This window comes from Mus pahari, chromosome 3, assembly GCF_900095145.1.
Source record: "Mus pahari chromosome 3, PAHARI_EIJ_v1.1, whole genome shotgun sequence".
NCBI classification, from domain to species: domain Eukaryota; kingdom Metazoa; phylum Chordata; class Mammalia; order Rodentia; family Muridae; genus Mus; species Mus pahari.
The window spans coordinates 108,572,863-108,591,226 of NC_034592.1; the positions used below are offsets into that span (position 1 = coordinate 108,572,863).

Sequence of the window (18,364 nt, forward strand, 5' to 3'; positions counted from 1 at the left end):
GGCTCATCTCTGCTGAGCAACAACTATGGCCAGTATTCTTCTGGCTGGCAAGACCAGAGATTAAAAAACAAACCCAGAAATCAAAACCCAGACAAACCAACCAACAAACAAAAACAAGAGACTCTTTAAGATATCCACAGGCATTAAATGGATCCTGCCGGTGCCTCTGCCTAACCTAGCTGAACTCAACACCCTGCATGGAAGCCCATACTCTCCATGGGTAGCCTTCCCATTAAGAAGGTATGTGTTAAACTGAGCCTTACAGCACTTGACACTGGTTGTGTCTTCTGGGAAAGCAGAGCTCATAGCCTACTCCACTGGCTTTAGCATACAGCTTCCAAGAGTCTGAGAGGACTTTCCCATGTCTTGGAAAATTCCACTCTCGACCTCCCTTCATGTAACAAAATTAATTCATCTTATTTTCACTACCACAAACTGTTTTGCTGGCCTGGGGGAGTTAAGTTGGTTTTTTTTTTTTTTCTTTTAACTAAATGAGCTTAACAGTTAAATATTGAAAATTGCATTTAAAATAAACCACCATTTTTCAAGTTAGGACATTTGAAAACCAAGAGATGCAGCATTCAGTTGGATTCAATTCAATCAGCTCTCTGTAATTAGTCTAGCACTGACCAACGGCAGATGCTCAGGGGAAAGGATGGGACACCTTGCCAATGCTGTGTACTCGAGGGGCAGGAGCACGAAGTTCAGCCGCTCGAGGAGAATGACTGGATTTTATATCTGCGAGTTCTTAAGTCTGGGAGCTTAAAAGCCCCAGGACTAATTAGGTCACATTTCAGAAATGATGCTGTAATCTAAGTGTTTTCCTAGGAAAGTCAGATAACGAACCAAGCATCAGCAATCTGCAACCACCGCCCAGGGACTAGCTGAAGATGTGATTTCTTCTCCTAGTGCTTACATCACACACACACACAGAAGCCACAGATAACAAACCGAGGAGCCTTTAAATCCAGGAGACTTTATTTCACCTCCAGAAAGGCCCCTCCAGCCTCAATCCACACAAGAACACAAAACCGAGGTGTAAACTAAAATGGGGAGGGAAGGGAGGATCACTTTATTGTGACATCATGACATTAACCCCTTGTTGACAGGAATGACTGAGAGTGATTTTTGGCATATTGCACATGCTGTGTGATGGAGGATGCGCTGGTGATCCTCTGGTGGCTGAGGCTGTTTCCTTGTCCTCCCCAACCTCAGTGCACAAGTGGGCCAGTCTCAGAGAATCCACTACCATTTGGTGTAGATGTTTAACAAGTCTTTGGTCTTAATAAGCACCATTACAAACCCTCACATTAAGGGCTTTATTATTGTAGTTTATAAATGTTTCAATGATAAAAATAGCACGTTACAGTGTACACACACTTAATTTACATGTACTGCACCATACTCATAAGTGAGATAAGCTACTGAACTAACTTTGGTTGATTGAAATGAAGTATTTGAACTGAGTACTTGGCAATTTGGTTCTTAACTTGTGTCCTTATTACAGTGCATCAATAAATCTATTTTGAGAATTTACTAGCACCAAACAGACAACATAAACCTACTGCTTGCACTCGGAGAAGCAAAGTTTCGAGATCTGAAGACCAACGCGGAACAGTCCATCAGATAGAAGCATGTTCCTGTGCGGAGGCTGGAAAGATAGCCCGTTGGCGTGAATGGCCAACCTCAGCGGATATTCATGTCCCAGTTTTCAGGAATCAATACGCATGACAGGGTAGCTGAGCTACTCACAAAGAAGCCTGAGACAGTGGTTGGTTGAACTGGGATCATCACTGTACCTGGATGTTGCCATTCAAGAGTGGTGCTCATTTATACAGATTGACTTGGTGAACGATTGTACCATGATGTGAAGGTTCTGGCTTGGGGAAAATATAATTCTACCTGCCTAAAGTTGCTTTTTCATTTAATTATTTGGTCTCTGGATGGTGAATTAATGCAGCAAGATCTGAATTTTCATCTTCAGGTTATCGCCCAGTTCACCACTGAGGTAGTCTTTGTCATATCTGTCTTCTAACTGGTTAAGTTCTTTCTTTTTATAAAGTGGAGTACTGCTGATTTGTAAGGAGTAGGTTCCAGCCACTGGCTTCTTCTTTGTGAAGTGGAGGTAGCTGACCCCTTCTTTCTGGTTGATTTTAAAGAAGCCATCTTCATTTCCAGATTCAATCAAGTATCTGTTGTGGTTCATCAAAGTTGTAAGGGCCGGCAGGAGCTCTAGGATTCGGACCTTGTTATTGATATGGGAAATATTGAAAGCAAAGCTAGCTGGCTTCTCCACATCCCAGCTGGCGAGGCTCACGTTGGCTTCCATCTCAGATCCATCCTAGAAAGACACATGGAAATGGGTTAAACCCCACTAGGTATGTCCTTTCGTTCTCATGCTAAAGAAAAAGCCACTCAAGTCTCAAGTCAAATTCAGTCTTCTGCTCAGGCAGTATGTTAATGAAAAGGCACACTCGTAGGCACTTTGTCTAAGCCACAAATATATTCTCAAAATTATAAATAGATGATAGGAAGCCAGGTTGAAATCATGTACTGGGGAGAGTCTCTCAGTAGGTCTCAAAGTGTGGTCCCTGAACCAGCAGCCTTGCAAGCCTGGAAACCATTAGACATGCAAATTCCTGCCACCTCCCAGACCCCTGGAATTAGAATTCCTGGGGCTTTTCCCAGCACGCCATTCTAACAAGCCTACCAGGTGACTCAGATGCAGTGATTTTTTTTCTTTTTTCTTTTTAAAGCTTGCTTCATAGGTTTGTTTTCTTTTCAAAGACTTATCTCATTTTCCAAACCACAGCAGGTGGGTTGTAGGACAAATACTCAGACTCAGAACACAGCTATTTCAAGTTTGTTCATTGACAGGAAACCAACTCTTTTAAAGGCCACACCTATGAACCTACTTCCCGGCTGTGAGGAGCTACTAATGTTGGTGCTTTTCACTGAGCTTTTTTCTGCTTGCCTCTTTGGGACCATATGGACTAGATGCTCCCCGCGCGTGGAGCCAGAGATCTGGGTCAATGAATGCATTCCTGACTTTACATCTATGTTCCTGTCAATCAAGTCCTCCCTCCGCCCCCACATCTTAGGGCTCTTTTCCACGGAGGAGCCCTTTCTACACCTTGGCCTCCGTGTGGGGAGCACCACAGGTGCACGCCATTCTGCCCACTTGCTGTCCTTGACTTCAGACCTCGTCCTGTCTGCAGACACCGGGTAGGCGTTTGACTTTCTTCTTGGTGAGACGGAGGAAATGAGCAAGCTTGTGAAACCTGTCAAACTGCCACTCTCAAGAGGCAGCCAAAATAAATAAATACAATAAAAGAAACCCCCAAGCCCCATGGCCTCTTGTAAAAATCCTGCTAGAGCCAGGAGAATGACTGGGTTTTCTGTCTGGGGAGACTGTTCACTCTTGGGGTGTCCTTGGAGGACACCGTAGAAGCCTCAAGGCCCTTAGGTATCTGCAGACAAGGAGACCCTGACATACCTGGATGTCGGAGGCATCCGTTTCGTTCGTGCTTCTCCGTTTCCGGCCTCGTTTTGGGTAGCCATTGATTTTACACTCGTAGCAGGCCTCTGGGGACAGTGAGTTGTCGTCCATCTCGCTGCTGGCAGGTGGCTCTGGGCCGCCTCGGCCCATGCCCATTCCAGAAACACAATGCCTACCGCAGAAAGGGGCGCAAGGCAACTTCCGTCAGATCCAGCAGCTCTGATGCTCAGCCTCCCTCGTGATAACAGACTGCCCACTGGACAGTCACCTGCTTCTGACTGTCATACCAGTGCCCAGGTGTTTAGCTCCTAACGCCCAGTGCCCTGAGTACAGTTCTTTCTCTCAAGACACTTCTTTGTCCCTTCATCTCCCAGCCAAATGTCTGCAGCGCTCATGCAGGGAGGGGACACACTGAAAACTGAAGACCAAGGGTGAGTGAGATCATGTGACTTAGTAGTAGGTCTTCTCTTTTATGAATCTTGTCCCATAGGGTCCCCTGCCAGTTGTCCCTCGAGGAGTCAGCAGTGAGTGAGCAGCTGGGCCATATCTAGGATCTCTTTCTTGGACAACGTATTCCTTCCTCTGCTGTGGCCTTGATTTTTATGTTTTAATTTTTAAGATCAGCATATAGTATGTCAGCTAGCATTATGGCACAGTTGGACACAGTATGTTTTGGTGACTTTCTTTCTCCACCCTCCTGCTGTCACCTCTGTTCCCACCACCCCTCCGCCCCAGTCTTCTCTTTTTTATATTCTGATGTTGTTTTTTTATGTTCTGTGTCCATAACCTAACCATCGCCTTCTCCATCACTTCTGCCCCCTGCTGGCTCAAGTGTGGAGTGCTCTTCCTCGGGTCCTTACGGCTCACTTGTCTCACTCCAGCGTTGCTGTCATCCCTCCCTAACCCCTGTTCTCAGCAATCACTTCTATTTGACAGTTTACTCCTGCTGATGTTACTGCGGCAGGAAGGGAAGTCACACAGTGTCTGTGGGTTGATGTGGGTCCACGCTGTGAAGATGTACAATGCATTCTTACATACAGCATGGGTCAGAGCAGAGCTTGCCCAACTGTGGGAAACAGTTTAACTTCAAGTCATTTCAAACCACTAAGGCCATTGGAGTTGACTCATCTGAAGGCGGATAAACAAACCCAAGCCCCAGAGAGATCTAATCCTTGTTCCTTTGCCTTGCAGTTGTCAGAGCCAAGTTATGGAGTGAGCCCCACACAGTATCTGATTTGTTTTTGTTAGGCTTCCTTTCTGAATGTGTCGGGAACCTAGAGATTATCCTAAAACAGCCCTTATTTTGGGGGGTAAAGTGCACCCAAGTGACAACAGAGAGGCCAACACTGGTGTAAAAGGGTGGATTTCTACCACAAAATGTGCACCAAACCTTACTAAACCACTTCTCTCTGATAGTTGTCTGCCACAGTTCCTTCCTGTGTTTGTCCATAGGATTCAAAATACAACACCAAGGAACAGCTTATCTCCTGTGTCTCACTGTACTTTAGAGCTTCTTTCTAGTTCCTGGGGTCTTCTAAGTGTACACATTTGTGTCCCTCTTCACCTAGCAGCATGGAACATGAATGAACAAGGAAATGATTGGGGGTGTGTGTGGGAAATGCCCATGTGTGCATCCATGTACAATGGCTCCAGGAAATAAGCCCAAATCTGTAGGCTTGGCTCCCTTCTTAGGACTCTTCTCCAATACTTGCTTGTCCCAGGAGCACCACTTATAAGAAATGTGGCTACAAAATCCCACTGGCGAGAAGCCAGTTTGGAGTGTCACAATTTTTTTTTTTTTCTGGGAAAAACGGTTCTGGCATTAAACTGTAAAAAAAAATACTGACTCAGTTGAGAGCCAGACAGACATCTGGGAATTTGGGTCCTACTGCTGGCATTCTGAGAGCTTCCCACAAAGAATTCTTCTACCTTGAAGTTTATACAGACTGGAATAAGTGTCTGAAAGCCAGTGTGTCATAGACTTCAGGATCTCTGAGTTCATATTTGGGATAAGTGTGTATGTGATTGTGTGTGTGTGTGTGTGTGTGTGTGTGTGTGATGGGCAGGGACAGAGAGAAACAGAGAAACAGACAGAGAGACAGAGAAAGACAGGTAGAATTCTAATTAAGAGAGACTTCTAATTAATTAAGATTCATAAACTAGGCTGAGCGTGTGACACATGCCTTTAACCCCAGCACCTGAGAGGCAGAGGCAGGCAGATCTCTGTAAATTCAAGGCCAGTCTGGTCCATAAAGTAAATCCAGGACAGCCAGGGCTCTGTTACACAGAGAAACCCTGTCTCAAAAACAAAAACAAGAACCAACAAAGATTCATAAATTAGATATACACTCAAGTCATTAGGGAAGAACTCAACTTTAAAAACTTATTAAAATTTTAAGCCATTGATAAAAACAGTGTTCCTTCTCAACCTCAACTGTCATAAACATATTCATATTCACCTCATTCATAAAAGTTTCTACTTGGAAAATACAGTTAATTATTCTAACTCACATTTAATATGCTTTTTAAAAACCATTTCGGAGCCGGGCATGGTGGCGCACACCTTTGATCCCAGCACTCGGGAGGCAGAGGCAGGCGGATTTCTGAGTTCGAGGCCAGCCTGGTCTACAAAGTGAGTTCCAGGACAGCCAGAGCTATACAGAGGAACCCCGTCTCAAAAAACAAAACAAACAAACACATTTCTAATGTAAATTTAAGAGCAAAGGATAAAAGATGCCTTAATAACGGTAAGAAATACCCAGCGAGTTATCCTTAACCTGATGGGAGCCAGAGGAGAAAGCATCATAAGTGGAGAGAGAGCCCAGCCTGCTCCGTGGGAGGCGGCCAGCTGTGTAGAGTGACCCAGCTCTGCGTGGGCTGATCCAGAGGACTGTGTTTGGAGAAATCAATTCGCTCTCAGCAAGATGTGAAGAATATGAAACAGAAGCTGTACAGTGAGATATGAATAGTGTGGCTACGTTATGTTGTTGGGTGTTTTAGGAGCTTCTAGAAATCTGGAGACCCCTTTACCGATGTTCCTCTCAAACCTTTTCAAAGCTAACTGGAATGAAGCTGAGGATTATAGAAAGTGCAGTTCTCTACTAGGGTGTATACACACACACACACACACACACACATATATATACATATATACATATATATACATATACATGTGATATATTTACAGAGTCATTAGCTGAGGGCAGGAAGAATAATACTTACCCTTGGCCTATCCGGAAGTACCCTGGAGGACAGCCACACAGGTAGCCACCCTCAGTATTAGAGCAACCGTAACTGCAGGGGGCCTGGGATGAGCCACACTCATTGATGTCTTGGCAGCCTCCGCTGAACTGTTCGTACTGGAAGCCGGTGGGACACATGCACTTGTAACTCCCCAGGGTGTTGTGGCAGGAGGCACCCCCACAGACATGTGCACTCAGGCACTCGTTTTCATCTGCAGAGAAAGCAAGAGAACATTACATGTGTGATACTTGCCGTAGAATTCTAAGGAGGAATTTAGGTCATGTTCCTCATGACTGACCAGCTGGCCTATAGGTAGGTAAGTAGGCGCTCAGAAAAGAAAGCAGGCAGTGTGGCCACTTTGGAGAGTACAGGAGAGGGGTGGGGAAGGCAGGTAGCCACCTCCCATGCTGACTGAATATGGTAGAAGAGGTTAGATGCTCCCAGCAAAATACCAAGATGGCACTAAGAGGAGTCTCAGACTCCAGTTCTCACTGAAAGCCAGTGCTAGTATGCTTTGCTCCGTAGGAGGCAGAACCACAGTTATAGTTTGGAGTTCAGAGCGGGTGGGGAGAGACTGGACAGTTATCTCTATTCTTGGATCACAAGTGCCCTTAGGATGGTTATCTCCAAAGCAGAGACCCACAACTCCAGAAGCTCCTCCTGGGCCTTGAACGTGCAGGTCTGAGGATGGTTGCTATCCTACAGGGGAGTCCACCCCATTTACCCGCCCCACTTGTACTTCCTTTTCAAAACCTCTGCAAGGGTCTGCAGGTGCCCAGTCTTAGGCTAAGCCATACCTCTCAGTATATCTGTTTTCTCTCTGAATGCGTATCCAAACCAGCTGTGGTCCCAGTGTCTGAGCCATGACTAAAACCTTTGTGGCTGGGAGAGATTCCATGCACTCATTTCAGGCAGTGACATGGGGCAGGGTTTGCACTCATTTAAGTAAACCTTCCTACCATCTCGTGAGCATTAGGAGGCTTCTCCAAGCTGTGTGTTGAGCAGCAGCTGCCTCTATGCACCAAGCTGATTCACCGGCCCTCCAATACTTAGATTGGTGTGTGTTTGCTGTTCACACTGATGAGTCTAATTAAGACGTTGTCACCCAAGTGTGCTGTGTACTTTGACCATACTCCCCCCCCCCCCGTACTGTCCTCTTCTCTGCCTCCATGCCCTTTCTTTCCCCAGACAATCTCCCTTCTATGTTCATGCCATGCATTTGCAGTTAGTAAATAGGTGGGGAAAGCGGAAGCCCTAGGAGTTTTGCTGATAAATCCAAATACTTTGTATCATTTGTGTGTGTGTGTGTGTGTGTGTCTAGTACTATTTAGGATATATATTCTTCTCTCTTTCCCTCCCCTTCCATCCAGCCATTAGCCTGACTTTGCCAATTTGAAGATTCTCTAAATCCAAAGACCTCAAGTCCCCATCCAAGGTCCCTTAGGTGACAGGGCTCCTAAGATAGAAAGATCAAAGATAATGTTGTCTACACTCTTTTCTCTATTTTAAATAAGGAATGAAGGAATAACGATACCATCTTTGATTATAGTAGGGCCAAACGGGTCCCAATCCAGCTGAAAGTTGAAATCTGCTATTTGCTTCTAGAAAGGGATGGTGTTAATGGCCCCTGACCTCTAACTCAACCACCAGCAAAGTGAACCTCTGACAAGCTGAGAGTGGGCACACAGTGGGGTACACAGGTGGCGCTGGTCCAAGAGATCGGATCTGTATAGCACCACACTGGGGGAACCGTTTCAGTTCATGACAGTGCTCACTCTAGATAACTTTATTTCTTGAGCCCTCTGAGTCCTGTTTGGGATTTGGGGGCAACAGGAACCCCGAACCTTAACTGACTTATTCTGACCTGGCCATGATCCTCCTGAAACCAAAGTAAATCTTCAAGGAACTAGATATCATTGAGAGATCCTCAGCGTGGGCTGATGACCAACAATGTAGCACAAGAGGAAGATATAATGGCGTCAAGGTGTCTAAGGGCATCTCATCCCGTTATGTCCAAAAGTCACTTACTCTATCACATGCTGTTAGATTATCACTTCCCTTCGGTTTCAATTTCGGGAGAGAGAAATTTTCAGGGGGTTGTTGCTGGCTCAGTAACTTTACATCAGAAGGAAATTCAGACTCTGTGAGGGGTCAACCAGCTGCTTTTAAGGACGAAGAGTTACTTACCTACACACTGGTTCCACTGGTAGTGCTGGAGGTAGCCCTGGGGGCAGCTACACCTATAGCCTCCGATGATGTTCTGGCAGCCATGTTGACAGCGGTGATTACCCTCACACTCGTCCACATCTGTAAAAGAAGCAGAGGCTCCTGTGAGTCCCACCAGCAGCTGCCTCTCAGGCTCTCTGAAGCCTCAACCATCTGCCTGTGAAGCTCAAAGGCAACTATAGAAATAAGCCTTTCTCCTGAAAAATATATCCTGTCAAAACATCAATATTCAGAGATTTCCCAGAAAGACTTATGACTTTCTGGCCATAAGTCATAAGACTTTCTGGTCATAAATGTCGTAAGTCACAGAATGCTGTGGAATAACTCTGAAAACTACCTGTGTTTACTTGTTCTGGAATTAGAAATCAAAGAATATCAATAAGAAAATAAAATCATAAGAATTAAAATTTGAACATGAATTATACATTTGTGGAAGATTCCTGCGTGTACTGTACATGTTGGGGGACTCTAAGGGCTCTGGCCCCAAATGTCAGAGGTGCCCTGGCTGAGTTACTCCTACTAAGTTAAATTGTTAACCTAAACAAAACCATCTTGAGCTACATAGAAGAGGCATGTGTTGTTGGTACAAGCAAGTGCATTTCTGAAACATGGGGCCCATGCACACAGCCTGAACTTTAGTTGAATGGTTTCCTTGCTTAGAGATGTTTTCTTCTCCTTCATTCTTGCCTCTTTGCCTATTTATTTTTGGCCGACCTCCAACTTGTGGCAATCCTCCTGCCTCTGCTTCTCAAGTGCTTGGATTACAGATGTAGGTCAGCACACCCAGAAGAGATATTAGTTCCTGTAACTCACAGAAGTTGACAGCTACATACGCCATCTCTACAAGGACCTTCTAGCTGGATCCAGCTGGATCCAGTTTATAGCTAAGGGCTGTACCTACCTTCACAGCTGGCACCACTCTGATCGAGTGAGAACCCTCGCTGGCATTCACAGGTGAAGCTTCCTGGAGTGTTCTGGCAAACGCCCTTGGACCCACACAGGTTGATATCAGATGTGCACTCATTGTTATCTGGGAGAAGCAGTGGGAGAAAAGAGAGTGACACACCCACAATGCTTGAAAGGAAGGGAGAAGGTTGACCCGGAGAAGTCCAAAACAGGGTCAATAACTTCCTATCGTGTGCGCACGGTCCAACACGTGCGCCCCCGCATGCTGACCATGATGTACTGTTGTCCGACAGCAGAGGGATTAGAAAAGAGTCTCTAACGGGAACATCTATGTCCCATGCACAGCTTTCCTTCCTACTTACCAATGCAAGCAGTGTGGTGCTGGGTAAACCCAGGAGGGCATTTGCAGGTGAAGCCACCGATGGTGTTAACACACAGGAACTGACAGTTATGCTGCTTGGTTGCACACTCATCAAGATCTGCAAGAAAGTGCAAGATGGAATTCAAGTTGTGCAGAACATGCTTGGGTAGGAAGCTTCACCGGGCCAGCCCAGAAGTCACAGCAAGGGGCTGGCAAGAAGGCAGGTGGTGGGCTGAGAAAGAAGGGCACAGTCGCTCTGTGGGACACAAGGCCTAGCAGTTCCCCTTAGCTAAAGAAATGTATGGATTTGTCAACGAATTTATTTGAAAGATATTCTAAATGCTTAAACGAATTGTAAGACGAAGTAAAAACTCATTCTGAAATTCTCCCTAGCAGTGAAAGATCTAAGTGAAGATATCAAAAGAGATGTCAAGGCTGAAGATCTCCTTGTTCCCTCAATTCAGTTGGTCTAAACCTGTGGGGTGAGAACCCTTTCACAGGGGTCACTGAAGGGCCGTCGGAAAACACAGATGTTTACATTAAGATTCATAATAGGAACAAAATTACAGTTATGAAGTGGCACCAAAATAATGTTGTGGTTGGGAGTCACCCCGGCATGAGGAACCGTATTAAAGGAAGCTGAGGAAGGCTAGGCAAAGGAAGACCGAGAACCACTGCCTCATCCTTCTCTGTTGCATCTAGAACAACCTAAATGAGGCCATCAGTTGGACTTCTTTGGTTAGTAGTTTCTCTTTGAATGAAATAAAATTGAATAACCAGGAAAGACAAAAATCAATCAATCAATCAATCAATCTAGTTGATTTTGGTGAACCAAACAAAAACAATCCCCCCCAACCCTTTCCTATACTATAGACCCCAAATTATTTTTCGTCTCAGTACAGCCTCCCACCTTAACAGAGTCTGTATTCACAGCCTTAGCTTCTGGACTCACTTTTAAAGGCATAGGCAGGCAGATTTCTGAGTTCGAGGCCAGCCTGGTCTACAAAGTGAGTTCCAGGACAGCCTGGGCTATACAGAGAAACCCTGTCTCAAAAAACCAAAAAAAAAAAAAAAAAAAAAAAAGAGTTACCAAGTATGTTGGACTTGAAGGATGGCTTCTAAATGCCTGGAAATTCAAGAGTGCTTTGTCACAGACTCAGCCCCTGCACAGAGGCACAGGTGGTGTGAGCTTTGCTAGCGGTGGCCTCTGCTCCCCAGAGGCCTTCCTGCCTGGGAGGACACCTGTCCTAACCCGAGAGGACGTCCCTGTGCCCATCCTCAGATGGAGCCTTTCTTGAGCTCTCTCTACTACTTCTCCCCCCCACAGTTGGTGAGAAAACAGTGCCGTGGTCCTTCAGAGTTGTCCAGTCCACTGATGGGAACCTTTCAGTCGCAACTTGCTGTTTTCAACCTCAAGAATATCTTCTCCTATCTCCTCCCGCTCGTTTCCTTTGATATTATATAATAAATAACATACCCAAATTGTACAAATCAATGGGGGTGGGTTTCACTGCATTATATCCATATTTGCATGACCCTTACCCTGATTTCTTCTCTTCTCTGCCCACACCCTTTCTCCAGTGAGGGGAAGGTACTGGTTCCACGCCCCTCCTTTAACCTCTCTTCTATCTGTTTTTATCTCAGAGTGAGCGGGACACGTGTGTGTGCACACTTCCACATGTCAGACATAGACAAACTTGGACTTTATGAGAGTAAGCAGAGAGAGGGAAGTAAAGACTCTGAGCCTAACAGCAGCTGATGCTACTTGCAAGCAACCGTAGGTCAGGAAAGGATCACTAGGCCTTCACCTGAAACTCCAGCCATTCTCTCCTCTCCTATGCCTCCTTCTGCTCAAGTTACATGTTGATTCCAGAGTTACAGAGAGTGCGCAGGGTTCACTGAGGTGGGCGGTGATTACAGATGTGTATCTTTGGGGATGCCATTGCCTACGCATCTGCAGTGGCCCACTGCCACGGATTACAAAAATGCAAATTTGTTTCCTTACAAATTGCACACAGAAGAGATATTTCCCCTGCACATGTTTCTTTGCTTACATGAGTTACCTCTTGCTCCAAGTCCTTACACCTGCCAGAGCTCACAGTGATCCCAGGTGAAGCTCACTTTTTAAGGTCATGGGCAGATGTTGGTATCAGGGACTTCTTCTCCAGCTACAGGTTGATCTAGGACCTACGACCAGGTCTGCATAGAAGAACCTCTGAAGGTCTTATCTAGTAAGATGTTTAGGGTTGAATATATACTGGGCAGACTTTACAAAAGGTAGTTTCTAGTTGAGGAGAGATTTCTGCACAGTTTGAATGTTTCTCAATTCCACAACTCCTTCTGTTAAGTTCTTATAAGGCATGGTGGTTTTATTTTGCAAACCTAAAATTTAGATAGATAGATAGATAGATAGACTAGTTTAATTAATCAGACACACCTCTAAGATCATAGTATGAAGACCTCCTAGACCACACTGTTGTTGAAGAGAGAGTGAATAAATAAAGAAAATGGAAAAGGATTGGGGGGATTAACTGGGAATTAGCCTCAATAGAGCCTTGGAGAGTTGGTACCAATGAGGACTTCATGGATGCCATCAATGGATGCTCATGGGGTATCAAGCAGGGATGGCTGCTACTGCTAGCCTTAAGCGGCCTCCCTGGCCTCAGGGTAATCCTCAGGGACCCACCCTCTGCACAGGTGCAAAGTCCAGGGAAGCCTGTCTCCTGATTATTCCCAGGCATAACCAGAGGCAGGTGAGTGGATTAAGCCAATGACCCCTTACCTTTGCAGCTCCTTCCATCTTCTTGCAGAATGTAGCCCTTCGGGCAGGAACACTGGTAACTCCCTTCTGTGTTTTTGCATATAAAATTGCAGGGTTTGGGAGCCTGGTTGCATTCATTCAGATCTATGATTAAAGAAAGATAGTGTAGAAGTCCGTTTTCAAGACTTTCTGAATTTTCCATATCTATACCTACAAACTCTGTGAAGTATTTGATGATTGCCTAATAATTTTCAATTAAAAGTAGAGATGCATTTTAGATTTTTAGTGTGGGGTTTTCTTTCTTATAACCTGAAATTTCTACTCCGGAATAAAGCATTAGAAATGAAGTACCTACCTACACAGGCGGTCCCAGTTATATCCGGAGTGTAGCCAGTTTTACAGATACAGTGATAGGACCCTCTGTCGTTAACACACTCCCCATTTCGGCAAACATCATGAATAACCTTGCACTCATCAATATCTAGGATAAATATAAATCACAATAATAAATACATTAAAATATACAATGGGCAACATTGATACACAGCAGTCACTTGAGTGTAAAATTTTATATACCATGTTACTGTATTAAGGACCAAAGTATTAAACCAAAAGGAAACAGAGAGGATTTCATATGCAATTCGTTACTCATTGAACAGCTAATGAATGACTGTATGAGGTGATAATGAGAAGCTGTTCAAACAAAGGAAAGCCTTAAAATAATTGGTCATCTAAAGCTGTGTTATTTTTCTCTTCTGGATTTTTAGAATAACATCGTATGGAGACATGTTAGGTCCTCTGCTCCATCTTGTCATCATTCTTGCCAACCATGGGCGTCACACGAGCAAGTTGTAGCAGAGGACCCTCTGGACAAGGAAAGTCTAGATTTTCCTCTCTGATGTTGCATGTTCAAAATAAGAAGGAAACGTCTTTAACATTTTCTTTGTCCTATTTGAAGTTAATCCTGAAAAATATCCTGAAGAATGGAGTCGACTTCCCTCTTCTGTATGGAAATTAACCAGGCCTCTTGGGTAAATGATGGGGCTAGCTTTATGCAGTTTGCTAGACAGAGACACCCTTATTCATGTCTCCATCACAGACAGAAAGGCTTGGAGACTGTACACTGGTGGCAGTAAGGCCGGACACCAACACAAGCAATTTGCACGAGTTATTAGACCTTCACTGCCAAAAATGATCATCTAATATCAGCAGATGGGTGTGCCTGACCTTCTGCAGTTTACCCTGAGGTAAAGCAGGTAAGCACTGGTCTCAGGAAATGAGTCCTCTATCATCTCATCTCAGCATCCTCCCAGAGGGTGGATCTTCCCTGTCCATTCCCTCTATTTAGTCACATTTTCCCAACAGGAAGACAATTCTCTTCTAATTCTCCTTTATGTTTTTGCTTCTAGCCTCCTCCAGCCTCTCCTCCCCCCGCCAGGAGCACAATGGAACACCAACAGGACCCTCTTCCTCAGCCCTTCTATGAACTACACCCCAACTGTGTTGATAAAAGTGGAATCCCACAAGGCTCGCAGGTCTTCACAGCTGCCTCAGACATCTCAGTTGACCCTCACTCACATCTAGATGTCTAGCAGAAAGCAGCTGGTGCACGCACTTCAGACACGATTGTGCAAATTCCTAGCACACCAGCAGTCTTTGTACTTCTTTGATGCAATGTATCATGGCTAACACTGAGTTAAAAGGAATATCGGTGGAGTGGAACTAGATGGTTGTTTATTTCACAGCTCATAAACTATCTTCCAGCAGATTTCTGCCAGACCCTTGCAAAGGCAGAGGCAAGGACCCAAGCACATGAAACGTAATCAACTAGACCAAGGATGGTTGGCAAATGGCCTTGAATGTTTACAGCACTGTAAGAATGTCCGTCATCTCAGTCAGACAGCACAAGCCTATATAGTAAGTTCCACATTTCCACCATTTTCCATAGTGAAACACACACATTCCTTGCAACTACTTTTGTCTAATAATGAAAAACTAATAATGAAGAACGAGCTCCCACCTTTTGTCAACAACAGAACAAAGTGAAGTACCTGCTCCATTGGTCATGAATCCTCGGCCGTGGGGACATAGCTTCTTGTAAGCCACTGTGCCCTCGAAAGGGCAGATCTCACAGTGGGGTCCCCAGCCTCTCCCTCCATCACAGCAGCACTCGGACTTGGTGACAGGGTTCCTGTTGCTTGAGCCAATCTGGCACATGTTTTGCAAGACCTCCGAAAAGCAGTACCCTTCCCGGTTGTCTGGAAGAGACATTCCGAGGCAAAGAGGAATTGAGGGACTGGTCTGTATGCATGGGGCATTAGGAAATTAGGCAGATATAAAAACCAAAAGGATGTAACACTTTACCCTGGGCGAAGAGGAACGAGAAGCGAAAGCTGGAAACAGCAGGGAGAGAGAAAGGAGGCGTCTGACGGAAACAAGACAAGAAATCTGTGAGTTGGCAGAAAGGCATTGGTGCAGACAAGCTTATAACTCTTTGTGCCCCAGACATATGGAAGGACAGTTGCAACAGCCATGCTATAGAAAAGGGGGGCAAAAACATACGGAAGTGGGCCTGCTCACAAAGGCCTTAAAGGGCAGCAAGAAGGAAACCCCAAGCTAGCAATTCCATGTGCAATTAGCAAAGGCAGAATTTTGCTGTAGGGAGGTCCTGAGCCCAAGATACACTTGGTCACCAAGTCATCTCCCAAGGATGACTGTTTTCAGCGCCTTCACAATTTTTTGGCATATTCTCTTATTTCAAACCAGAAACAATGCTTTGGAGTGTGAGGGAAGGTTGCAGCCAGTTTCAGATACTCACCCAAGCACTCATCCTGAGTGGGGCTGGCCGTGAAGCCATCGTTACACTCACAAGTGTAGCTACCCAGGGTGTTGAGGCAACGCCCATTCTCACAGATCCCGGGCTTGGTCTGACACTCATTCTCATCTGTGGGGACAGTGAACAGGAGTCATGAGACATTTTTAGAACGGTTGACTTTTTTTCCCCTTGATCTCTCCCTCCCTCTCTTCCTTCTTCTCTTCCTCCCTCTCTCCTCTCCTCTCTCCCTCTTTCCTTCCTTCCTTTCTTCCTTCACACACTCTCTCAGTTTTCTTTGCAAACGAGTAATCTATCTATATGGTTAAAAGCTGGAAATCCTGGAACGACCAGGAACTAAAAACATCAAAGTCTCCCTTTCATCTGTATTCCTCAGCCACCAAAACGCTCTTCCAGAGTGCCAACTTCTGATGTCCCCTTCCAGAGAGGGATTATGCAATAAAATCAATTTCTCTCTCTCCCTCCCCCTTCCTTTCTTTGTTCTTCTAAGGCACTCTTGAGCATATTTTGATATATCTAAATGCAAATGGCAGCATTTTGGGCACACACACACATATATATATATATATATATATATATATATATATATATATATATATATATATATATTTTNTATATATATATATATATATATATATATATATATATATATTTTACTTAAATTTTGCCCCATCTGTATATAAAGAAGATTCCTGAAAGGTGAGTTCAAATACTGGAGGGAAGACTGAAGGCTGACTGTCATTTTAAAGAGACACATTACTTCATCAGAATGATGCCAGTAAGTTGCGTTGACACAGTAACATTGGTCTGGACTGCTCTTCAGATTCAACACAACTTGTTTGTAACACTTAAGCGATACTATTGAGGAACCAATAGACCATAATTTAACAGGTTTTTAAAACATTAAAATAGCTGGATTACTTTTGGTGACTGATTAGGTTTGAGTATCACAAACTAACTTCCCCAGCATCTCTCTCATTTGAGAAAAGCTTTGAGTCTCTAGGACACAGAGCTCCCTGAGAGTGGCAGAGAATGTGGAAACAACACCCAGAGCCACATGAAGACTGGTTAAAAACCCACTGTTCAGCCAAACCTAGTGGTCCGGGCCAGAAACCCCAGCTTCCCCGGGTGGCTAGGGGGCATGAGGCGGTTTAATAAAACTTGATCCACAAAAGAAGTGGCAGGCTAGAGGGTTGGATTTGGTTGGAAGCTGAAGCTTGCCGTTCCCTGGTCTAGGGCTATGGTTCTCAATATTTGATACACATTTTGGATCACCTGGGGGACATTCAAAAAAGCAATGCTTAGGACCCACCTCAAGGTAAGCGGGGTGGGGGTGGGGGTTATTGAAGCTAGAGCCCTGGCTTAGAAATAGCCCTAGCCCCCTTGGTCTTGCAAACTTTATATGACCCAGCACAAGGGAAGACCTGGGCCAAGTAGTGGGAGTGGGTGGGTAGGGGAGGGGGGGGGTTAGGGAACTTTCAGGATAGCATTTGAAATGTAAATAAAGAAAATAATAAAAAAAGAAAAAAGAAAAAAGAAATAGCCCTAGCACAGGACGTTAGTAAGACAATGGAGTCAAAAGAATGGTGAGGGAAATCAGTGTGAACTACCTCCTGGACAGCTACATGAATAAAGGGCAAGGGTCAAAGGTGGGTGACCCTGGCAGCAATACAGGCCAAGAGAATAGGGACAGGCCAGCCCAGAGGAGAGAACAGTAAGGCCTCTCCACAGTGAGCTATGACATTTGATTAAGAGGAAGGAGCACGTCACCAACCTGACTCAGAGCTCAGGTCACTTCTGCCCTCTGCCACTTCAATGCTGAGCAATCTGTACCGGGGACAGTCTTACCTATACAGCCCTCTCCATCGGGTCTGCGCTGGTACCCAGGGCCGCAGATGCACATGTAGGTACCAATGAGGTTTTTGCATTCCATCTGCTTTTCAGTACAGTCATGTTTTCCCTCCGCACACTCATCCTCATCTGGAAAGATGCGCAATCACAACTTAAAAACAAGCTTCACTGCATGCTTGTCCTTTAAACCATCATCTCTTTCATTTTTGTGTTGAGCTTATTTCCTTTTGTATGTATTGGGAATTGATATATTAAACATGGAAGGGAATCTTCTAACCACCTTTGGACTTGGTGAGGAAACTGCTTTCCAACAAACTGATGACCTTATCAGAAGCAAGATGCTATGCGAGCCCTTCCTGGACTTCTTCGCTTTATGATTCATACTTGCTTGTTGAAGCATTTATAATTCTTAGGACTAAATGGACTAAAATGGGCCCTCACCTTTACACATCCTCCTGTCTTCTCGGAGAACGTATCCAACAGGGCACTTGCATTCATAGGACCCGTAGGTATTTACACAGCGGAAGGCACAGAGCAGAGGATTCTGGGCACATTCATTTATATCTGCAGTAAGAGAATGTAAAAGAATGAGCTGACAGCACCAAGAATGTCAAAAAGAGAGAAATGTGTTTTTACTAAAAGTCAAAAGTCTTCCTTATCATAGGCATGGATGGATCCAGAAAA

General features: G+C 44.8%; 1 protein-coding gene across 1 annotated transcript in view; it reads right to left on the minus strand.

The window, feature by feature from the left end:
• Nucleotides 1-959: 959 nt before the first annotated feature.
• Nucleotides 960-18,364, minus strand: part of Fbn1 (fibrillin 1) — a 216,561-nt gene continuing 199,156 nt past the window's right edge. The window contains exons 55-66 of the mRNA XM_021193426.2: nt 18,122-18,244; nt 17,678-17,809; nt 15,815-15,940; nt 15,048-15,254; nt 13,352-13,477; nt 13,018-13,140; nt 10,237-10,353; nt 9,870-9,998; nt 8,930-9,049; nt 6,722-6,953; nt 3,497-3,671; nt 960-2,341 (exon numbers count right to left, since the gene is read on the minus strand). Of these exons, the coding sequence (XP_021049085.1) occupies nt 1,952-2,341; nt 3,497-3,671; nt 6,722-6,953; nt 8,930-9,049; nt 9,870-9,998; nt 10,237-10,353; nt 13,018-13,140; nt 13,352-13,477; nt 15,048-15,254; nt 15,815-15,940; nt 17,678-17,809; nt 18,122-18,244 (2,000 nt within the window). The 3' untranslated portion in view covers nt 960-1,951. The remainder of the gene's footprint in view (nt 2,342-3,496; nt 3,672-6,721; nt 6,954-8,929; nt 9,050-9,869; nt 9,999-10,236; nt 10,354-13,017; nt 13,141-13,351; nt 13,478-15,047; nt 15,255-15,814; nt 15,941-17,677; nt 17,810-18,121; nt 18,245-18,364) is intronic.